The 20,649-nt window shown below is 38.6% G+C and overlaps 1 protein-coding gene across 2 annotated transcripts in view; it reads left to right on the top strand.

Moving 5' to 3' along the window:
- pth2r (parathyroid hormone 2 receptor) overlaps positions 1 to 19,126 on the top strand; it is a 69,372-nt gene extending 50,246 nt beyond the window's left edge. For both annotated transcript variants that reach the window (XM_062961485.1, XM_062961478.1), the window contains 5 exons: positions 1,103 to 1,169; positions 6,306 to 6,400; positions 10,004 to 10,142; positions 11,347 to 11,388; positions 16,061 to 19,126. In XM_062961485.1, the coding sequence (XP_062817555.1) occupies positions 1,103 to 1,169; positions 6,306 to 6,400; positions 10,004 to 10,142; positions 11,347 to 11,388; positions 16,061 to 16,465 (748 nt within the window). In that variant the 3' untranslated portion in view covers positions 16,466 to 19,126. The remainder of the gene's footprint in view (positions 1 to 1,102; positions 1,170 to 6,305; positions 6,401 to 10,003; positions 10,143 to 11,346; positions 11,389 to 16,060) is intronic.
- Positions 19,127 to 20,649: the final 1,523 nt, after the last annotated feature.

Below are 20,649 nucleotides of genomic sequence, written 5' to 3'. Positions count from 1 at the left end.
CCTCATCAGCTGTTTTGGACTTTTAAAACATGCACATGTGCTGAAGCAGTCCACATCAGGGGATAGGAAGAAAGTTGCATGTTTTCCATGACTGCAGGGATATACTGTACAGTCATGTGAATATGCACATTTTTGAGCAAAATCTGTTTTAAGCACCTTTTAAACGTGTGCTTTTCAGTTGTTAACCCGATCTAGCCTGCACTTTCACCAAACATCATTTAGCTGACACCCCTTTTATCCCAGTTTCTTCCAGGTTTTAGTGCATGTGTAGAAGGGATCACAGTGAAAGTTCTGTAGATGACACTGTGCTACATCCTCCTTTTTGCTCCCTCTTGGAGTCACCTTTTAGTTGCTATAGCCCTCCTCTATAGCAATTTAGTAGCAACAGTCATAGATTGCCGCAGGTGAAAGGTGAGTACTGCCAGGATTTTGTTAACTGAGCAAGGTCAGTAAATAATTTCACCTTTCGCAAGAGTAAGGGCCCTTGCACACAGCCATATAACCCAGAATATCAAGGCAGAAATCCCACAATATCTGCTTTGAACTGGGATATCTGGGTCCGCACGGCCAAATATTCCAGTTCAAAGCAGATAATGTGGGATTTTATTCAGCTGTGTGGAAGGGGGCCTGACTAACATTTGTAAGTCACTAACAACCATAGTGTGTAATGAGCTTCCAAATAAAAGTTGAATTGAAGGAAGTGGTGATGTTCTCCCTAGCAATTTCCTCTTCATCTCATTTTCCATTTTGTCTACATCTTCTCCCATGGGGTGGATATAGAGGAGAATGATTTTCCTTATCATTTTGTTATATATGAGAACTGACTCTGTAAATTCCAAATGTTTGCATCTTGAATTATCGACCTAGAATGACAATGAAGATGATAAATTGCACTGTATGTATTATTCATTTGGTCTGCTCCCAAAACCTGCATAAACTTGTTAAAGGTAAGGCTCTTTGGAGACTTACTAATAGCCTGAAATGGTTACTCTGTTCACCCTTTGAAATGAATCTGACCTAACACAACCATTGAATGGATATACTGCATAATTGTTTCATTGCTGCTCTATTTGTTTATGCAAAAATGTTATTGATTTCACAGATGCTGGGAGCTCAGTGCTGGAGACATAAAGTGGATTTACCAGGCTCCAATTTTAGTAGCTATTGGGGTAGGATTATTTATCTACATAATTTGTAATCCACTCTATTAAACTTTATTTTGTCATATTCAGAGTAAACCTATTCAGATGATTGAAACTTATGTCAGCCATGATTAACTCTAGTCCCATTCGTTTTAGTGAATTTACTTGTAAATATGCTAAATCTGGATAAGTAAAGGTTTCTCCTTGATATTAAGTCTAGTAGTATCCAACTCTGGGAGTGGTGCTCGTCTTCATTTCTAAGCCAAAGAACTTAGATCTTGGCATTCCAGTATTGCAGATCGTGACTGCTGATAAGAACAGGCATATGATAAGCCTGATGTTCCACTTTTTGTGTTGTGGATATCATTCTTTAAAGACAGCATGAGGGGGGTGGTTATCTTTCAAGTTCTGCCATTTTGACAGTTCCATGGACTTTTCGAAAACTGCACACTTTTGGAAGATGTTTTTGCAGTGGGAAGAAAATTGCTGAAATTGCTTGATATTTTCTTCCAGGACAAACTTAGCAAACAATGACATGCCTACATGATTTAAATTATGGAGATGGAAGCAAACCCTGCTGTTTCTCCCCTTTTTATGCAGAGGGGCCAAGAATCTTGCAAGCATATAGCACTTCTATTTCCACATATGTCCCCAGCTTCCTCTTTGCAGAAGGCTGCCTCTCTCCTGGGAAAGAATGGCAAGATGGCATTTATTTTTCTCATTTTCCTTCATTGTTCTTTGAAGAACCAGGGATAGCAATTTTAATTTCAGGCTCAAAAGAGAGCTGCTGCTGTTTGACTGCTTTTTGATGTTTGGACGCAAAAAAGCACCTGCTCTGTGACAAATGACAAAATTATTTGCACTGGTTTTTTCTTCCTTTTGAGGTTCTTGGAAATCTCCAGGGTTACTTTGCAGATCCCATCAGTGATTAGTCAGAATAGAAAAAAAAATGACACACTTGTAAAATGTTTTGAAACCACATTTCCCCATTAATGAAAGGATTAGTTCTTAAAGCCACAAATTCTTCTGTAAAGAGTGTGAAGAGGCAGATTACACTATGTAACATAATTTGAAAAAAAATCTGTTCCTGGTTTGAAAATGTTATTTCCCATTTAATTGTGTGGTGGTTACTTTGAAAGTAATTGTTATACTCCAGAAACTTTGTTTTGTGGCTGCCGCAAATTATGTTGAATTGGTTAAGACTCTGTGAGATATTCATTGAAAAACTATAGCAAAATGTGCTTCAGGATGTCCCCCAAAAATAAAGTTTTGCAGTTTAAAACAATTTTTCCATGTTTTATGATAGAACCAATTAGAAAATTATATTTATAACCCAGGAACAAAACTCGTGTTACATAGTGTTATTGAACAATGCCTAGATGTCTGCTACTTTGCGTCCTGCCCTTATATCCTTGCTTTTTGTCACCTGGCCCATGTTGGACCGTTTTGCCCATGAGGCCTTTGAGCATTTCCCAAGGCTTCACTCTTTCACAGTCAGTCAGAAGTATCATGAAAGCTACAGCTCTATATCCTGGTCTCCCCCATTCCAGCTTCATAAAATCTTCTCCTAAGGGGAAAGGGAACAATCAAAAATGTGCAAGTGTTACATCTTCTAGGATCTCTCTGGGGCATTCTGGGATTTGTGGCTCAGAAAAGTAAGTTTCCCATGATCTTGAAGAAGTAGGGAAATTTTGAATTGCAGTGCGGTTTTTACAGCAGGAATCTAAATATAGAAGCAGATTTTTTTAAAATTCTGTGTCACTTGTTTCCTAGAAAGTGTAGAAAACCTCATTCTCCCAATTTTCCCACTAACTGGGTAGGAGTTGAGTGATTCTAGGAATTGTAGTTCAAAATAGTTATGTCTTTGAGATCTGGTGAATTCTTTTTCCTATTGTGCACCCCCCCCCCCCCCCAAACACATATTTTACTTCAAAAGCTACTGCTCTAGATAGTAATGCAAAGACAGCAATTGCATAATGGACTTGGGATTTTATCCCATGGAGATGGTGAACTATCACAGTAGTAGGACCTTCAATTTTGGTGGCAGTCCCTATTTCACAATGCCATGTAATTCCTATTGCTAGTCTGTCACCTCCCAATGATGAAGCTGTCAGCCCATCATTATCCCCTGATTGTGCCATGGTCCTGGGATTTAACCTTGTGTGGTGAGTCCAGGCAATGCTGTGACAACATCTGCCACACTCCCATTACTATAATTTCTTTTCAAAAAGATTCACTAAGCAGCTTGCAATTACAAAGTGCCTGTAAAAAATTAAAAAGATAGGGATATGGCACAGTGGAAATGTAGAATTATACCAATCACCTGGAAGTGTGACCGAGCAAATCTGAGGTATCACAACTGTGCGATGCAAGTGGTTGAACAAAGATAGCAGTCACCACGATGGCAAGTTGTTGCTATCCTGTGTGTGAAAAGTGTGTTGAAGTGTTCTTGCACTGTCTGGGCTAGATATTCATAGTTCATATCATTCAATGAGATGTCATATGGTACATCTGCTGTGGCATTACATTATAAATCTACATGATCACTCTGAATATTAAACATTTGATCAATGTTATTTTTCTAGATCACTGCCAGTCTGATAGTTTCCCCATGTTTGGTGGAAAGACCACCTCTTGGGCTAGTTGGCAGCTTTTTTGAGGATAAAAATCAAAATGTTGTGTCCTGTTGACCCAGTTAGACACTCAGTGTTAGTAAGAGCCCAGGAGAGGCTGAAACCCATTAGTGAGTAATTATGTTTTTGATCTCTTATCCCCTCTGCCCCTAATGTTGAAAGGTCTGCTACTCTAGCAATCAAGATTTGAATATTATTGGGAGTAACCTTTAATTGAATTTCCAACATTCATTCCTTGGAACATAGTGTTCGATTAGAGGCTAGAATATAATCTTGGTGATTTTCATTTTAAGTCTCTGCATGGTCTTTAAATGCATAGAACACCAACAGAATGAAAAGGCTTTAAGATTCAATATTTAAAAACTGATGACAAGTGTTCAGGTCATGTAGGCTGCACAAAAGTTGCCCAACTTACCTGTGCTCATCTATATCTATATCGGGCAGTTTCGCCAGGTGTAAATCTACCCCAGATTGTGTCAAATCTGGGGTTATTATATAGACGGCTATGGAAAGGCTCTGCTCTGCTGGAATCATAGAATCATAGAGTTGGAAGAGACTTTGTGGGCCATCCAGTCCAACACCCTGCCAAGAAGCAGGAAATCGCATTCCAGCTGTCATTTCACCTGCTCCATATCCTTGGCGCTCCGAGATGGCCGTGGAACTCCATTTGAACTCCTGGCCATTGCAGGTGCCTCTGGAATTTCAGAAAGGGGCACAAATCACCCCCTTCCTGCTTGCTAATCATGCATTTCCAGAAAACGTAGGATTATCCCCAGATTTTGCTCAAAGTGCGGCAAAATCAGTTTAAACTTTACTCACTAAAGCCACTGTGCATTAGGGGTATGCAATTTGGCAAAAAAAAATAAATAAATAACCCTGTGCCATTTTTGATGCACGGTTTTTGCTCCCCCCCCCCCGTTCCATTTTTAGGGAACTTCTCAAGTTTAGGAGGGGTTTCTGTTTTCATGCAGGAAAGATTCAGTCCATTGCCACCAATGGAGAAACTTTAGGCTTATTTCTCTGTCATCTATTAGCATGAAACTCACCTCACTTGTGGGCCAGATTACGTCTGCAAGTTTCAGAAAGTTTCACTACTCCGCTATTTTTTTGGAATTTTGAAAAGTTTTTACAATAACATTTAAAAAAAACTCACAAGTGGTTGTTCTAGGAGTTGAAGTCTCAAGCCCACACCACAAGAGAGGAGGAGAATGGAGACAGTCTACAAGATCTCTGATTGGCTGAGAAAGAAAGTGAGAAACACACACAGAGAAAAACCTCAACTCCTATCATATCCCAGGAAGGAGCACAAGGGTCATTCAATGCTTGCACCTCACAAAGTTCTGATTGGAAAGCAAATTTCCATTTGCCTTAAGCAAGCATTGGGGGGGGGGGGGGGAGCCTTCTGGAAAGGATGGAGGTTGCCAGAGAAGAAAGCAAAGGAGGAGCAACAGCTTTTCTGATATGCAAGGCAGCTCTGCCCAAATGCCACCACGTCCCCCTCAGTTGGAATGCCACTCATACCCATTGGTCCCCATTAGCCTTCATTAGCCGAAAATATCTGGTTGTTGTGAGCTGTACTGGCTAAGGCTTGGGCCGCCTCAATCCAGGCTCATTTTCATGGATTCAGCAACCGAATCTGCTAAATCAACCAAAGCCAGAACACAAAAACCAAATTGTGCACACCCCTACTGTGCATTGTGAGGACAGCCAGTGGTCCATTTCAACTGAGTCCAGGTTTTGGGCTCATATAGACAAACCCCAAGTGAAACTGTCAATCCTAGATCTGTAACCATCTGGCTACCATTATATTTGTGCCATTGAGATTCATGCTAGTTCTGCTTAAATGACTAAATTATATTTAAATGAAAGTGGCAGCCATGTGTCTCATTTGTGTATACTTCATCTATAAAGTCAGGAAAATGGAGGTTAATTTGACCTTCAAATTATGGGTGAGTGGTGTTGAGTCCATCTGGGGCATTTCTTTCCCTTGATTTATTGCTCCAGAAGACCTTTTTTCTTGCTGGTATGTTCATTTACAGTATGAATGTGGGCAAAGGACATTTTCGTGACTGACCACTAGAAAAGGGGTCAATTCCTCTCACCTGCTGTGAATTGCAGATGGTGATAAGTTATTTGATTAAAACGGCACCATTGTTTGATACATAGATGAAGTAAATGTGTAATTTAAACAAAGGTGGCTACCACCACTTTTCTAATTTGGTCCCACTTTCAGTGGAACCATAAACCAACTTTTCTTCAATTTGCTATATACTGAGCACAGGAAAGTTACTTTTTTGACTGCAAATATTGGAGTCCTTCATTTGGCATGACTACTGCGTTTGTCTGACGCTGCTAACATCTTTCATAAACACAGAAAAAGACAGTATGGAAAATTATTTTCTGCTTCAAAGCTGAAATTTATTCTCACTAGATTCCACTTACAGAGGAATGAAATAGGCCAGGACTTTTGACCCGAGTCAATATCTCTAAATGATTGTGGGATAATGCAAATCTCTGAATTGTTTTACAGTTAAACTTTGTCCTGTTCCTGAATACTGTACGGGTTTTGGCAACAAAAATCTGGGAGACAAATGCTGTTGGCTATGACACAAGGAAGCAATATAAGTAAGTCAATTTGCTAAGTCAATTTTAGATGGTCCCTCCCCTGGTCCCCAAATAACTAAGCAATTTTGCAAATAACAGCATTACCTCCCAATATCTGCAGGGTTATTAACCTTATAAGCTAGATCCATAGTAAAACACACACACACACACACACACACACACGCTTTTCTGTGTTTTTGAAGGCTTTCATGGCTGGAATCACTGGGTTGCTGTGAGTTTTCCGGGCTATATGGCCATATGCTAGAAGCATTCTCTCCTGACATTTCACCCACATCTATGATCACAATCTTACAACCTCTGAGGATGCTTGCCATAAATGTGAGTGAAATGTCAGGAGAGAATGCTTCTGATATATGGCCACACAGCCCGGAAAACTCACAGCAACCCAGTATGCTTTTCAATTCAACAGAAACTATTACTTTTATTTATATGTATACTCTTAGTGATCTCACCGTTTCCATTTAGGAAGATAATCCTAAAGAACTGTGATTTTGAGACACCCCTGATGATAGTTTTAAAGCTGCTGTGTGTTCTCTATAATGACTTTCGAGTGTGGGTTAGGAATTCCATCAGTACATGCTGGCCTTTATTTCAGATTTTAATGGAGTTGAAAACTGTGAGTGCTGGAATTCAGTTGGTGTTTTCTGATGTTATAACAGCCCATTGTGTGAGCAACTGTACTTTCTCCAGGATCTCATAGTGAAAGGAAAACGACAGCCTTGCGAGGAAGAAAAAGCTGCCAGCTCTAGACAGGCTATTGCTCCTTTTCCTGTTTTTTGGATGGAATCTGTTTTGATCCAGAGACTCGGGGAGGGTTGGCTTGGACAATCACCTGGCACTTGTTTAATTGTCTATGTTAGCCAGAGAAACTTGGCTTTGAGGACTTCTGCCTTCACCCATGGACCCAGGTATAAAAGAGGCTGTTTGGAACTGGCAGTCTTCTTCTTTTGATGATGAAGGCAATGGCAATGGCAAATTTATCTTTCCTCCTTCCCCACCACTGTGCTCACAGTCTTTTTTCTCCAATCACTAGTGTACAAGATTGTAGCAGGAGCTTTGAAGAGTTACCATTTGTTTCATTCTTCACTCAAGTTAGTTATCTCAGCCCTTTCTGAGTAGTGACTAAGGGTCCTTCCACACTGCCCTTTATCCCAGGATCTGATCTCAGATTAACTGGAATATATGAGTCCCCACTGCCAGATAACTTGGGATAAACAGATTATCTGGGATCAGATCCTGGGATATAGGGGCAGCGTGGAAGGGTCCTAAGAAACATTGATGTGTGATTTGGGAGTTCTACAATTAGGTCTCTCAAAATGTTGGATCTCTGAAAAACGTGTAGAGCAGTGGTTTTTAACTTGTGAGTCCCCAGGTGTTTTGGCCTACAACTCCCAGAAATCCCAGCCAGTTTACCAGCTGTTAAGATTTCTGGGAGTTGAAGGACAAAACATCTAAAGACCCACAGGTTAAGAACCTCTAGTGTAGAGGTTACTAAATGAATTCATGGAGTGGTTGCACATAATATTTTACTATGATTTACCTAAGCAGATTTCAGCACGCTCAAGCAAAGACTGGGTCTCACATTACCAAGAGCATGAATAAACCCTGATTCAATCCTATTTTCCTGATTAGTGGCTAGTCATTACATATAAATCTGGATTTTGGTTTAAACTAAATGGTAGATTATTAGACAGGTTCATAGCCTAAAATAGACTTTTTAGACAATTAATTGAGGTTTATTCAAATTATGATTTGTAGCTCATACATAACAACATAGTTATAAACTGAGAATCTGAGAAATCAAAATTGAATCTTTGATTTATTATTCCCCCTGTCTTTGTGGAAAGAGAAGATGTGAGGTACGCTTTTGAACTTGAGCTGTGTGTCAGCTCACAGAAGCTCATGTCTGCAAAACTGAGATGTGGTCAAGGCAATATGTGGATCAACTCAACGCTTAATAATATTTTCAGTGAGACATAATTATCTGAGAACCATGGGAAGGAGGATAAGGATGCAAACAGCCACATACATCCTTTACTCTGCCATATAATCCAGATTATCAAAGCAAATAATCTACATCACCTGCTTTGAACTGGATTATATAAATTCACATTGCTATATAATCCAGTTCAAAGCAGATAATGGATTTTATATGGCAGTGTAGATGGGTCCTTAGACTGCCTACACAGGATCTAAGACATTTGTATGCCATTTATATATGAAAAATATTTTGCAGAATCCTGGGCCCAGGACAGAACTCCATAGAACACTACTTGAGGTCTCTTTCCAGTCTGATCCATTGACTTCCAGCCCCTGAGTATGATACAGTGGAGAGAGATCCAATTGTGATCAAACGATTCCTTGTTCTCCAGTTAGGATCAGAGACTTAGGCAGAAGTAGTATTACTAGATCACACAGCAATTGTCTCTTACTGACTCTGGAAATGTGTTATTTAAGATGTCTTCTTGAATTCAGGGTATGATTAGCAAAGACAAGCAGAAGTGGGAGAAAGGAAGGAAATATAAAAACTTCTAATAGGTGAAAACAACTCAGCCAGCCCATCCTTGTAGTTACCTGCCATAAGAAGCTGTTTTAAGAATATGAGAATCATGACGGATCTGACAAAAGGCCTCTCTGGTCCAACAGTCCCTTCCCACAACACCCACAGATTATAAACAGGAAGCCATGATTGTAACAGCTCTTTTACAGCTTGTTTTCCTCCACATACTAGCTCTGATAGAGAGGCATCCTCATTGCTAGTCCTGTCCTGCAACAATGTGCTTAACTGTCTTTTCAAGACATCCAAGCTGGCAGCCATTGCTACTCTTTATGATTGTGAATTCCACAGTTTTCAAAGGTGAAGGTCCATTGTGCACATTTCTCCTTCAGTGGATGAATCCAGATTCTAGTGTGGTACCTTAAACATTGCTCCATCTAGCACAGTGGATTTCAAGAAGCAATGCTTCCCAAAACCTCCTAGGGATTGGACTTGTGGTCTTTCTGCCTGCATTGAAGGCATGTGGCTATTATGCCATGGGTCTTCCCCAAACAACAGCTACCTAATGTTTTTCTGTTACTAATTCATCATACTTAAAAGTAACAGCTGCTCACAGTTGTGATGATGTGCCACTGTGTGCTTCATCTTCCCAAAGCAGATCAACAAAGACTTTAAAGTTTATTGTTTGTAATTTGTTCTTAAAGTGGAATTTCAAGTTGTTTTCAGCTTATGACAATACTAAGACAAACCTATCATGGCATTTTCTTGGCAAGATTTTTTCAGAGAGGGTTTGCCTTTGTTCTTTTCTGCAGCTGAGATTCTTAGTGCTAAGACAAAATGAAAACAGGAGACAGTGTAATCTGGATGGAAATACACATATGCATATATATGCTATCAGATTTCATGCTGAGACAGAGAAAATTGCACAATGGAAACTTTGTCAGGATGCACCTTTTACCTGCAGGTCTGTGCAGAGTTAGGCTGTTTATGTTCTGCTGTAACTCAAACAGCCTCTTGTGTGTGTGGGAGTGTAATCTACATCAATTCAGTCTCCAGTTTAGCATGGAGCACTTAAAGGATCATAATTACTCTCACATCTTTTCCAGGAAACTAGCAAAATCCACATTGATTCTGATCCTTGTCTTTGGTGTGCACTACATTGTCTTTGTATGCCTGCCTCACACATTTACTGGGTTGGGCTGGGAGATCCGTATGCACTGCGAACTCTTCTTCAACTCATTCCAGGTATGGTAACTTATAGTATTACATTGTTTATTGTAGGTCATGCTGTTCATTTATGTGAAGGGAATAGAGAAAGACCTCTCTCTGGTAGTCTTGTTGTTACACATGGACAATATAGAAATATCTCACCAAAGCATTTGAGACTTTTTAGAATAATGATATTTCATTCCCACCCAATTCTCTCTTTCCTCCTCATCACTTCTGTAGCTGGAAGATTTTTTAAAGCAATGTTGGCATTGAGCTGAAGACACATAGTAATGGATTGTATAAGCATATTCACAAGAAGCAGTGCAATAAATAGAGCTTGAGTTGAGAGAGAGTGGGATTCTAATCTCCACAATCTTACTGTAGCAGTATGTGCCTGCATCCAACAGGCAAGATGAATACAGCTGCCTCCAAAATCTCTTACTAAACATGTGTGAACAATAAAACAGAGAGATAAGGAGAAAGCAGATAAGCCTGCCTCACCAGCTGTTTGAAGCATGTTGAAAAACCATAGAAGTAAGTTTTCCCACCAAAGTAGAAACCATAAGAAATGTGGACGCTGGTGAGAAAAAATTATCATTGAAGACCAGCCTTCAGATGGTCTTCAAAGGTTCAAAATGTTCTGGTTTGTTTATGGAAGGCTTACCTGACCTGATTATTTCATTTCAGATGTGCATACTGTTAGTTTTGAATATAAAGTTTCCAATTGTCTTAGAAGATAGTTATAATAAAATATTTTCATTATTATTATTATTATTATTATTATTATTATTATTATTATTTTATTGTATGACACAGCAAACAAGATAGATATGCTGGATTTCGTATCACAAAATCACAAGTCGAACACTTCTCAAGTGTCTAGGACTGTGTGATGCCCCCCACCACGACAAGGTGGCACCTAGGGGAGGGGGGATTATTATTATTATTATTATTATTATTATTATTATTATTATTATTATTATTATTTTATTGCCTTCTCCTTCTCCCATTTATTTCTATTCTACTTTTTTTGCAGTTCAGGATTCAAAGTTGTTTGTAAGTTAAAAAACAATCAATAATCACAAATCTAAAATTTCCTTCTTTTCAGTACATATTCATAAACCCATGGCTCATTAAGCATATTAATTAAAAATCAGTGTAAAATTCATGATTCAAGGTGAAAATAATAAAACTACTGATGTCTTATTCTCTTTGTAATTATCTTCATTTTCTTATGCAGGGTTTCTTTGTCTCCATCATCTATTGTTACTGCAATGGAGAGGTAAGCTACATAGAATCATCAGATCAAAGAGTTGGAAGACACTACAAGGGCAATCCAGTCCAACCCCTGCCATGCAAGAACATTGAACTGAGACATGGAGGATGATATGAACAGGAACAAATCTCAATTTTTCTAGATGCAAAACAGGGATGATTGTATGTCCAGGGTGTCTTTCACACTACACAATTATAGCACTTTGATTGAACTAGCATCTTGTGCAATCTTAAGATTTGTAGTTTCACATGGTACTTGGATAGTAGAGTAATGCTTCTTCCAGGGTGCATTACTCTGCCACAGAACTCTAGTTTCACTCCAAAGTATGAATTCCCAGAGTTAAGTAAAATCAAAGTACTACAGTTGTGTAGTATGAAAAAAAAACTTATGTCCTTTTGATTTCATTGGATCTACTCTGAGCATGAATTGAACCCAGTGTTGTTGCAGTATATGTACTGTATTTGATTAGTAATAGCTGACACACAAGAAAGGAAGCACTGAGTTTGGAAAAGCTACTTCTGTAAAAGCTACTTCTGTCCTGTGAGATGCTTCCATCGAGTGCAAATATTTTTCTTGCAGAATAATGCACCCTGGAAGAAACCTAAGAAAGAAGGAAAGCAAAATGAAACAGTGATAGGTGGGGAAGAAATGCCCAATTGAATGCACAATTCCAGAGGTTAGCCAGAAGAGATAAGGAACTATTTTTAAACAAGCAATGCATGGAACTGGAAGAAGACAATAGAATAGGAAGAACAAGAGACGTCTTCCAGAAAATTAGAAACATCGGAGGTAAATTTCAGGCAAAAATGGGTATGATCAAAAACAAAGATGGTAAGGACCTAACAGAAGCAAAAGAGATCAAGAGAAGGTGGCCAGAATATACAGAAAATATGTATAGGAAGGATAATAATATTGAGGATAGCTTTGATAGTGTGGCGAGTGAATTAGAACCAAACATCCTGAGGAGTGAGGTTGAATGGACCTTAAGAAGCATTGCTAATAACAAGGAAGCAGGAGATGATGGGATCCCAGCTGAAGTGTTTAAAACCTTGAAAGTTGATGCTATCAAGGTGATGCATGCCATATGCCAGCAAATATGGAAAACACAACAGTGGCCATCAGATTGGAAAAAGAATCAACTTATATCTCCATACCAAAAAAGGGAAAGGCTAAAGAATGTTCAAACCTTTGTACAGTTTCACTTATTTCATATGCCGGTAAGGTAATGCTCAAGATCCTGCAAGGTAGACTCCAGCAATACATGAAGCAAGAGTTGCCAGATGTACAAGCTGGGTTTAGAAAAGGCAGAGGAATGAGAAACCAAATTGCCAATATCCACTGGATAATGGAGGAAGGCAGGGAGTTTCAGAAAAATATATATTTCTTGTTTTATTCTAAAGCCTTTGGCCATGTGGATCATCATAATCTGTGGCAAGTTCTTGGTGGTATGGGGATACGAAGACACCTTGTCTGTCTCCTGAGGAATCTGTATAAAGACCAAGTAGCCACAGTAAGAGCAGACCACGGAACAACAGACTGGTTCAGGATTGGGAAAGGAGTATGGCAGGGTTGTTTTCAACCTATTCAACTTGTATGCAGAACACATCATGCAACGTGAGGGGCTTGATGAATCCAAGGCTGGGTTAAAATTGCTAGAAGAAACAATAACTATCTTAGATATGCAGATGGTATCACCTTGATGGCTGAAAGTGAGGAGGAGCTGAGGATCTTTATAACCAAGGTGAAAGAAGAAAGTGCAAAAGCTGGGTTGCAGTTAAATATCAAGAAAACCAAGATTATGGCAATCAGACTGATAGATAACTGCCAAATAGAGGGAGGAAATGCGGAGGCAGTGACAGAATTTGTATTTCTAGGCTCAAAGATTACTGCAGTTGCAGACTGCAGCTAGGAAATCAGAAGATGTTTACTTCTTAGAAGAGCAATGACCAACCTCGATTAAATACTGAAGAGTAGAGACATCACACTGGCAACAAAGGTCTACATCAGGGGTCCTCAAACTTTTAAAGTGGAGGGCCGATTCATGGTCCCTCAGATTGTTGAGGGGCCGAATTATCATTTGGAAAAAAAAAACGAACAAATTCCTATGCTCACTGCACATGTCTTATTTGTAGCGCAAAAAAAAAAAACCCCAGCAACAATTATTTATTTATTTATTTACTACATTTATACCCTACCCTCTCTCACCCCAAAGGGGACTCAGAGCAGCTTACAAGTTGTATGTACATACAATATATTATATTATTAGCATAGCACAATATTAACATTATATATTACTATATTGTACTATACCATTATACCGTAATATTATTAGTAATATTACATTTAATATATCTATATATATAAAAGAGTAATGACATTTCGACCTAGGTCAAAACAACAAAACTACACATTTCAGAAACACTAAACTTGACAGCACAACCCCTCCTCCATGCATCTATGTTCATACAACAAACAGCTCCAGCTACTCCAGAAAACGGCCAGGCTTTGAGACTGCAAGGCTATTCACTGCTATTCCACTTGGCCAACAAAGGATTCCCACAAGCCACAGCAACGCGTGGCCGGGCAAAGCTAGTAATATATAATTAATATTATTATATTATACAATATTATTATATTGTATTATTATTAGCTGCCCTGAGTCCCCTATTGGGTGAGAAGGGTGGGGTAGAAATACAGTAATAAATAAATAAATATTATATTGTATTACATTATAATATTTTTATGAATATTACATGTATACACAATATATTATTATCATATTATTCATTTACAATATTGGTAAATAAAAGAACAATGCAATATTTAAAAATAAAAATAATTTTAACCAACATACTGTAAACTTATCAGGATTTCAGTGGGAAGTGAATTAATTATATATACGTTTTTAAGGTTTTTATAATGTGTTTTAACAATGTTATTAATAGATCTGTTTATATTGTTTTGTTTTTATGATTGTATTTTGGGCATTAAATTTTGCCAATTTTTGTAAGCCGCCCTGAGTCCCCTTGGGTGAGAAGGGCGGGGTATAAATGTTGTAAATAAATAAATAAATAAATAAGTGTGGGCCAGCTTCTGGCCAATGAGATAATCAAGTAGGATTGTTGTTGTTGTCCCTTCAAGTCATTTCAGACTTTGGATGAGCTTAAGTCTAAAACTGAGGGCGGGGGCCAGGTAAATGGCCTTGGAGGGCCGCATCCGGCCCCCAGGCCTTAGTTTGGGGACCCCTGGTCTACATAGTTAAAGCAGTGGTATTCCCCGTAGTAACCTATGGATGTGAGAGCTGGACCATAAGGAAGGCTGAACGAAGGAAGCTTTTGAACTGGTGTTGGAGGAAAATTCTGAGAGTGCCTTGGACCACAAGAAGATCAAACCAGTCCACACTCCAGGAAATAAAGCCCAACTGCTTACTGGAGGGAAATATATTAAAGGCAAAGATGAAGTACTTTGGCCACATAATGAGAAGACAGAAAAGCTTGGAGAAGAGAATGATAATGGGGGAAAAGGAAGGAAAAAGGAAGAGGGGTCGACCAAGGGCAAGATGGATGGATGGTATCCTTGAAGTGACTGGCTTGACCTTGAAGGAGCTGGGGGTGGCGACCGCCGACAGGGAGCTCTGACGTGGGCTGGTCTATAAGGTCACGAAGAGTCGGAAATGACTGAATGAATAAACAACAATGTACCCTTGGTCCTACCTAAGCTAAAATAGCTTTTTCATGAAAACCCAAGGATCATCTTACCCTACCAATATGAGTGAGCGGGAGGCTGAAAGCAATGTTTGTGAGGAGAGAGTGTTGGCACCTCTTTTGTGATTTACCTGTCATTTTCATTGCGTTACTCCAGCTGGTTTAATTGCCACCTTTCCACGCCCAATGTTATTTCTCAGATTTAATTGAGGAAGCACCAAGTTGAGAGAGGACTTTGAGCAATTACAGGTCAACACTAGTATTTTTGTACTTTTAAAGTAGTTCATACTAAAGGTAGTGGAAGAATGTAATATCTGTTTTTAAAGTGTATGATTTTTCATAGTAGAAGGAACCAACATATTATTCAGAAAATATCAATTTTTTTCCTTTCCTTTTTTAAAAGAACCCTTGATTTGAGGGTGGAGGAAAAAGAATTGAAAAAAGATTCAGATAGCTGTGCTGTGCTGTGTTTAGACTAAATAGCATATTCTGTCCTATGGTTCTTCCATTATTATATCATTTCCACAGGGAAGTTAGAATAGCTATTTCTTGTTTTTCTCTCTACAGAAAGTAAGACCTCTCTTTTCTAGCAAGTCCTTGGAAACTTATTTTAACAACAAAAGTGGGCTTTTATGGCGCTGTACTGTTTTTATTCTGTTTTAATTAAATTATTTAATACTATTTTAATTTTGATTTTATATGTTTCAACTCTATGCATTTTATTTTTTATTCTCTGCCTTTTTGTAAGTAACTGAGAAGGTCAGATTACAGAAAATGATTGGTGAATGGATGGTATTTTTTTTATCAATTTGACACACTGTGTCTCACTTTTCCATGGACACCTTGATTGTAGAGGTGGCATAACCACAACTTTAATATGTTAACAAAATACTTCATTCTAATCTAATATTTGGAAAACATTCTTTTTCACTTGTCCTCCTGATCCTGTCTTGCATTTTTATCTTTCTCACAAGGTGCAGTCTGAGATCAAGAAGACATGGACGAGGTGGAACCTGGCCATCGACTGGGAGAGGCCAGCGCCTTGTGGCAACTATCACTATGGCTCTGTCCTCACTAACATGACCCATAGCACCAGCAGCCAGTCCCAGATGGTGACCAGTTCCCGCATGGTACTCATTTCCAGCCGGGTTTGCAAAACTGTTCCCCAGCGGAATGACCCGCATGTAATTTTGCCTGGATATGTTAGGAGTAACTCAGAACAGGACTGCATCCCTCAGTGGGTTCCTGAAGAGGCTGATGAAGATGAAGAGAAGAAATTGGATGGCATTTCACTCCAGAAGCCCCATAGGCTTCAGGACAATCATGTAGGTTCCCGTGAGGAAGAGGAGAAAAGGGGAGAAGTAGAGGCAACACTTTAATAAACAAGAATGTTTTTACATGAAGGGAACAGGCCTAGTATAATATCAGTGGAACCCTCTGTGCACAGGCAACAAAGGTTTCTATCAAACTTAGTCATCATGGGTCATTCTCAGAGGCTTCCTTAGTGATACAGCTCACTTTTGTGATGCAGTGTTGAGTTGATGTTCACTTGGCACAGGGACATTTACTCTGTTTCTGATCCAAGACATTTCCAGCTCCAAGAACCTGGGAAATGTTCTACATCCAAAGCATATAATCTTCCAGTGGACTATGGTCACCCTTTGCAAGCATTTCTGAACTGCATGGTGCAGTTCAGAGGCACAATATCATGAAAGCATCAGGGAATTCAAGTGAAAGTAGAACTGAAGAAGTGGATTTGTTCTTATTAAACCTATAGGAAGTTCAGGCAAAATACAATGGACCCATGGTATCCACGGGTATTTGGTTCCAAGACCTCCTTTGGATACCAAAATACATGGATACTCAAATCCTGTTTATGTACAATGGTGTATTAAAATGGTGTCCCTTATTTAAAATGGCAAAATCAAGGTTTGTTTTGGGGGTTAATTATTTTGGGGTTAATTATTTTCAAGTCATGGATGGTTGAATATATGGATGCAGAATTTATGGATGCGGAGAGGCTACTGTACACACTTAAAGGCATCTTGCATCTGTCACTGTTTCAATTCTAATTTCTTTGATCAACAGTCCCACATTCTTATATTTTAAGAATTAACAAACTAACTCTCATATCCATATTACTTCCATATTATGACAAATGGTTGTCAATTAAAAATATGATTATTTCTTATTCCATTATTGCACAGACCCAGAATCTTTAAATGAAATTAGTTCTATGGTGATACAATGTATATCTACAATTTATCTATAAAATATTACAGCCACTAAGTGGTACAATACAGATTAACTATGTTGTTAATTTTTCACCAGTTCTTCATTACTCCCCAGCAAGATCATGTTATTGTTAGGTGATGCCAACCTGGTGGTCCATTGAAGTACACAAGGCGGTTTATGCCATAATACAAAGTGCAAAGTTCAATGTAAAACCTAAATACAGCATTGATAATTATTAACACAATCACTGTGATATTCACAACAAAAATATAACATTGGAAAATCCTACATTGATAAAACTGTCTTCACTGCCTGCAGAAAAACAGTTTGTACAGCTGTGCTTCAGTTCAGTCCTTTCCTTTCTCTAAATGATTTAAATCTTCAATTTAATCTTATATAATGAGGTACATAAATTGTAAATTATTTTTCTGAGGAATCTTAATGCTAGAAAAAACCCCCCCAGAATTGAAAGTATATTCGTTTCAACTGCCATTATCTTCTCAGGACCATTTCCACTTCAACAGCTTACTAACATCCTTTTTTATATTTGTGATTTAATCTGATTTTCCAGATTCCAGTTCATGACATTAGAGTCATTGCAGCTGTTTTTATATGAAATATTGTAATTAATTCCCTATCCATTTGAAGCCAAAAAGTGGTGTATAAGGCTAGTACTGGAAACAATTCTTTGTTGTTGTTGTGTGTGCCTTCAAGTCATTTCTAACTTGTGGCAACCCTAAAGCAAATCTATTGTAGAGTTTTCCTGGCAAGATTTGTTTGGAGGAGGCTTGATCTTGCCTCCCTTAGAGTGGGTTTCTATGGCTGGTTTCTAGAGTCCAACACTCAAACCACAGCATCATTCTATCTCTAACAATTCTTACCTACTTCCATGTACCAGCGGGGAAAAAATGAGCCAATGCCTTTTTACAGTAGTGAAAACAAGCAATGGGAGCAGATAGAGGTTTGTCACTTGCATTTCCCCACAATAAAGTGTGAATCAGCTGCCGAGAGTAAGGCTTTGTACTGGTGCCATCACTTTACTCAAACAAGGACCCTGGGATGAGTACCTTCCAAAACAATAACTGCTTTGTTTTGTGTTTTGTTTTCTTTTAAAGCCTGACATTTTATTTTGGAGAACCGAACATGGAAATGAGCCACTCAAATTTAAATGTATGTTGAATTACTTTTTGTGTGAGAGAATTATGCATACACCTGAGAGATGAACTCAATTTGATAGCAGACCCAGGATCACCCCTAAATTGCTGAAAAGTAGGGAAGAAGAGCTCCATTCTCCTACCTGGAGCTTCTTGGCTTCATGCCTCTTACCTTAGCTTTTCTCTAAGATGGTTTCCCAGATATATGCCTGATGCAACATAAAGAAGGGTGCAATGGAAAAGCTGTGGAAATGGACCAGATATGCACCCCCTTCCCTGTTGACTACTTTTTGCCTTGGTCACCCTCTACAAACAGCAGGCAGTTTTTCTGCATCTGCCTCTAAGCAACTAATTCCATCAGGTTTCTTTTAATAGTGTTTCATTTTGTCAACATTGGGCACAAGCCTGTAAACACAATTCTGATATCTGTTTATTCTCTCAGACTTGCTGGCTTCTTGTTTGTTCATTTAGCTGTGGTTGTGTGTGTTTACAATTTGTAGCTGCCTAAATTTTCAACAGACCAAATCTGCTTTATGCCTGACCAAGTGCATAAAATTGAATGTTAGCGCTCATACTGCTGTTGATTAATGTATTGAACTAAGCAAACATTGTGAAGTGGTGTGAGATACATTAAATTATTTGTAATTTCTACTGGCTTTGTTCTTGAAAAACTGAAAACTGCCAACACATTGTGAGTCAGTTGTTGGGGTGGCTTAAGTGATTATTTTATTTATTGTGTCAGAAGCAAATTGAGGGTACAGTTATAATATATTTTTAAAAACACAAAGTTAAAAACTTGACATGGTACTAGATTTCCTTTGACCAGAAGCTGGCGACTTGGAGTGCCTCTGGTGTCGCTGTGAGAAGATCCTCCATTGTGCATGTGGCAGGGCTCAGGCTGCATTGTATTCAGTCTATGCATGTTCTAGTTTTAACCAGTTTTAAATGGTCTGTTTTTAATTGATAAGATATTTTCAATATTTTGAAATTATTGTTATTTCTTGGTTTAAATTGCCTTTACTATCAGCGGCACTGAGATCTTCAGATATGGGACAGAATATATGTTTTTAAATAAACAAACAAACAAATAAATGTCATAAAGAGGCCTTTGCTTTGATCCAGGATGGCTACTCCTAAGACAAGGTATGTAGAGTTTGATGTGCAGAGGCTGACTACCTGCAGCTTATCCGACATAAACGGGCCGGCAGAACATTGGATAAGTGAAAATGTTGGATAATAAGGAGGGATTAAGGAAAAGCCTATTAAACATCAAATTATGTTATGATTTTACAAATTAAGCACCAAAACATCATACTTTACAACAAATCTACAGAAAAAGCAGTTCAATACACAGTAACGTTATGTAGTAATGACAGTATTTATGAATTTAGCACTAACATATCACAATGTATTGACATAATTAACTACAAAAACACTGACTACTAAAAGGCAGACTGCGTTGGATAATACAGAATGTTGGATAAGCGAAGGTTGGGTAAGCGAGACTCTACTGTACTATGTTTATTTATACCCCACTTTTTTCTCCACAAGGAGACCCTCATATCTATGGAATATATGTTCCCAGCCCAATTGTGGTTCCTTGAAACTGTACATACAATCAAGCACCATTAAATTGCTTGACTTTTGGCTCCATCATACCATAAGAGTCATCTGGAGGATATGGGTTCTCCAACTCCTGAATTGCTGTTTAGATGTTCTGCTATTTCCCCTCACTGACTTTGCAGCTTTTGCATTAAGTAGGAGGACAGTGTGTCACCAGAGTCTTTCCTATATTCTGTTCAAACAGATAAGACATTGCTATCAGTAAAAGCAAACATGCTCAATGGCAAACAACAAAAACAATTCCATTGGATCGTTACAGTTACTGTTGCTGTTATTTGGTGCTGCATCAGCAATGCACATGGTGGTTTTACATGATTCCCCCCCTCACTATTTATTCCTATTCAAACACTATTGAGTAGATCTTTTTGAGAAGTAGAGACTGGTCCAAGGTCATCCAGCAAGATCGATGAGCAAGCAGGGATTTGAAGGTTGTCTGTATTCCTTGTCTAGCCCTATTTGAGTATTACGCTATGCCCCTTCTACATTGCTATTGCAATGCAGACTGAACTGCATTATTTGGTCAGTGTAGACTCATATAATGCAGTTTAACT

Source organism: Anolis carolinensis, chromosome 1 (assembly GCF_035594765.1).
Source record: "Anolis carolinensis isolate JA03-04 chromosome 1, rAnoCar3.1.pri, whole genome shotgun sequence".
Taxonomy (NCBI): Eukaryota; Metazoa; Chordata; class Lepidosauria; order Squamata; family Dactyloidae; genus Anolis; species Anolis carolinensis.
This window is presented reverse-complemented; position numbering and strand designations above follow the sequence as displayed.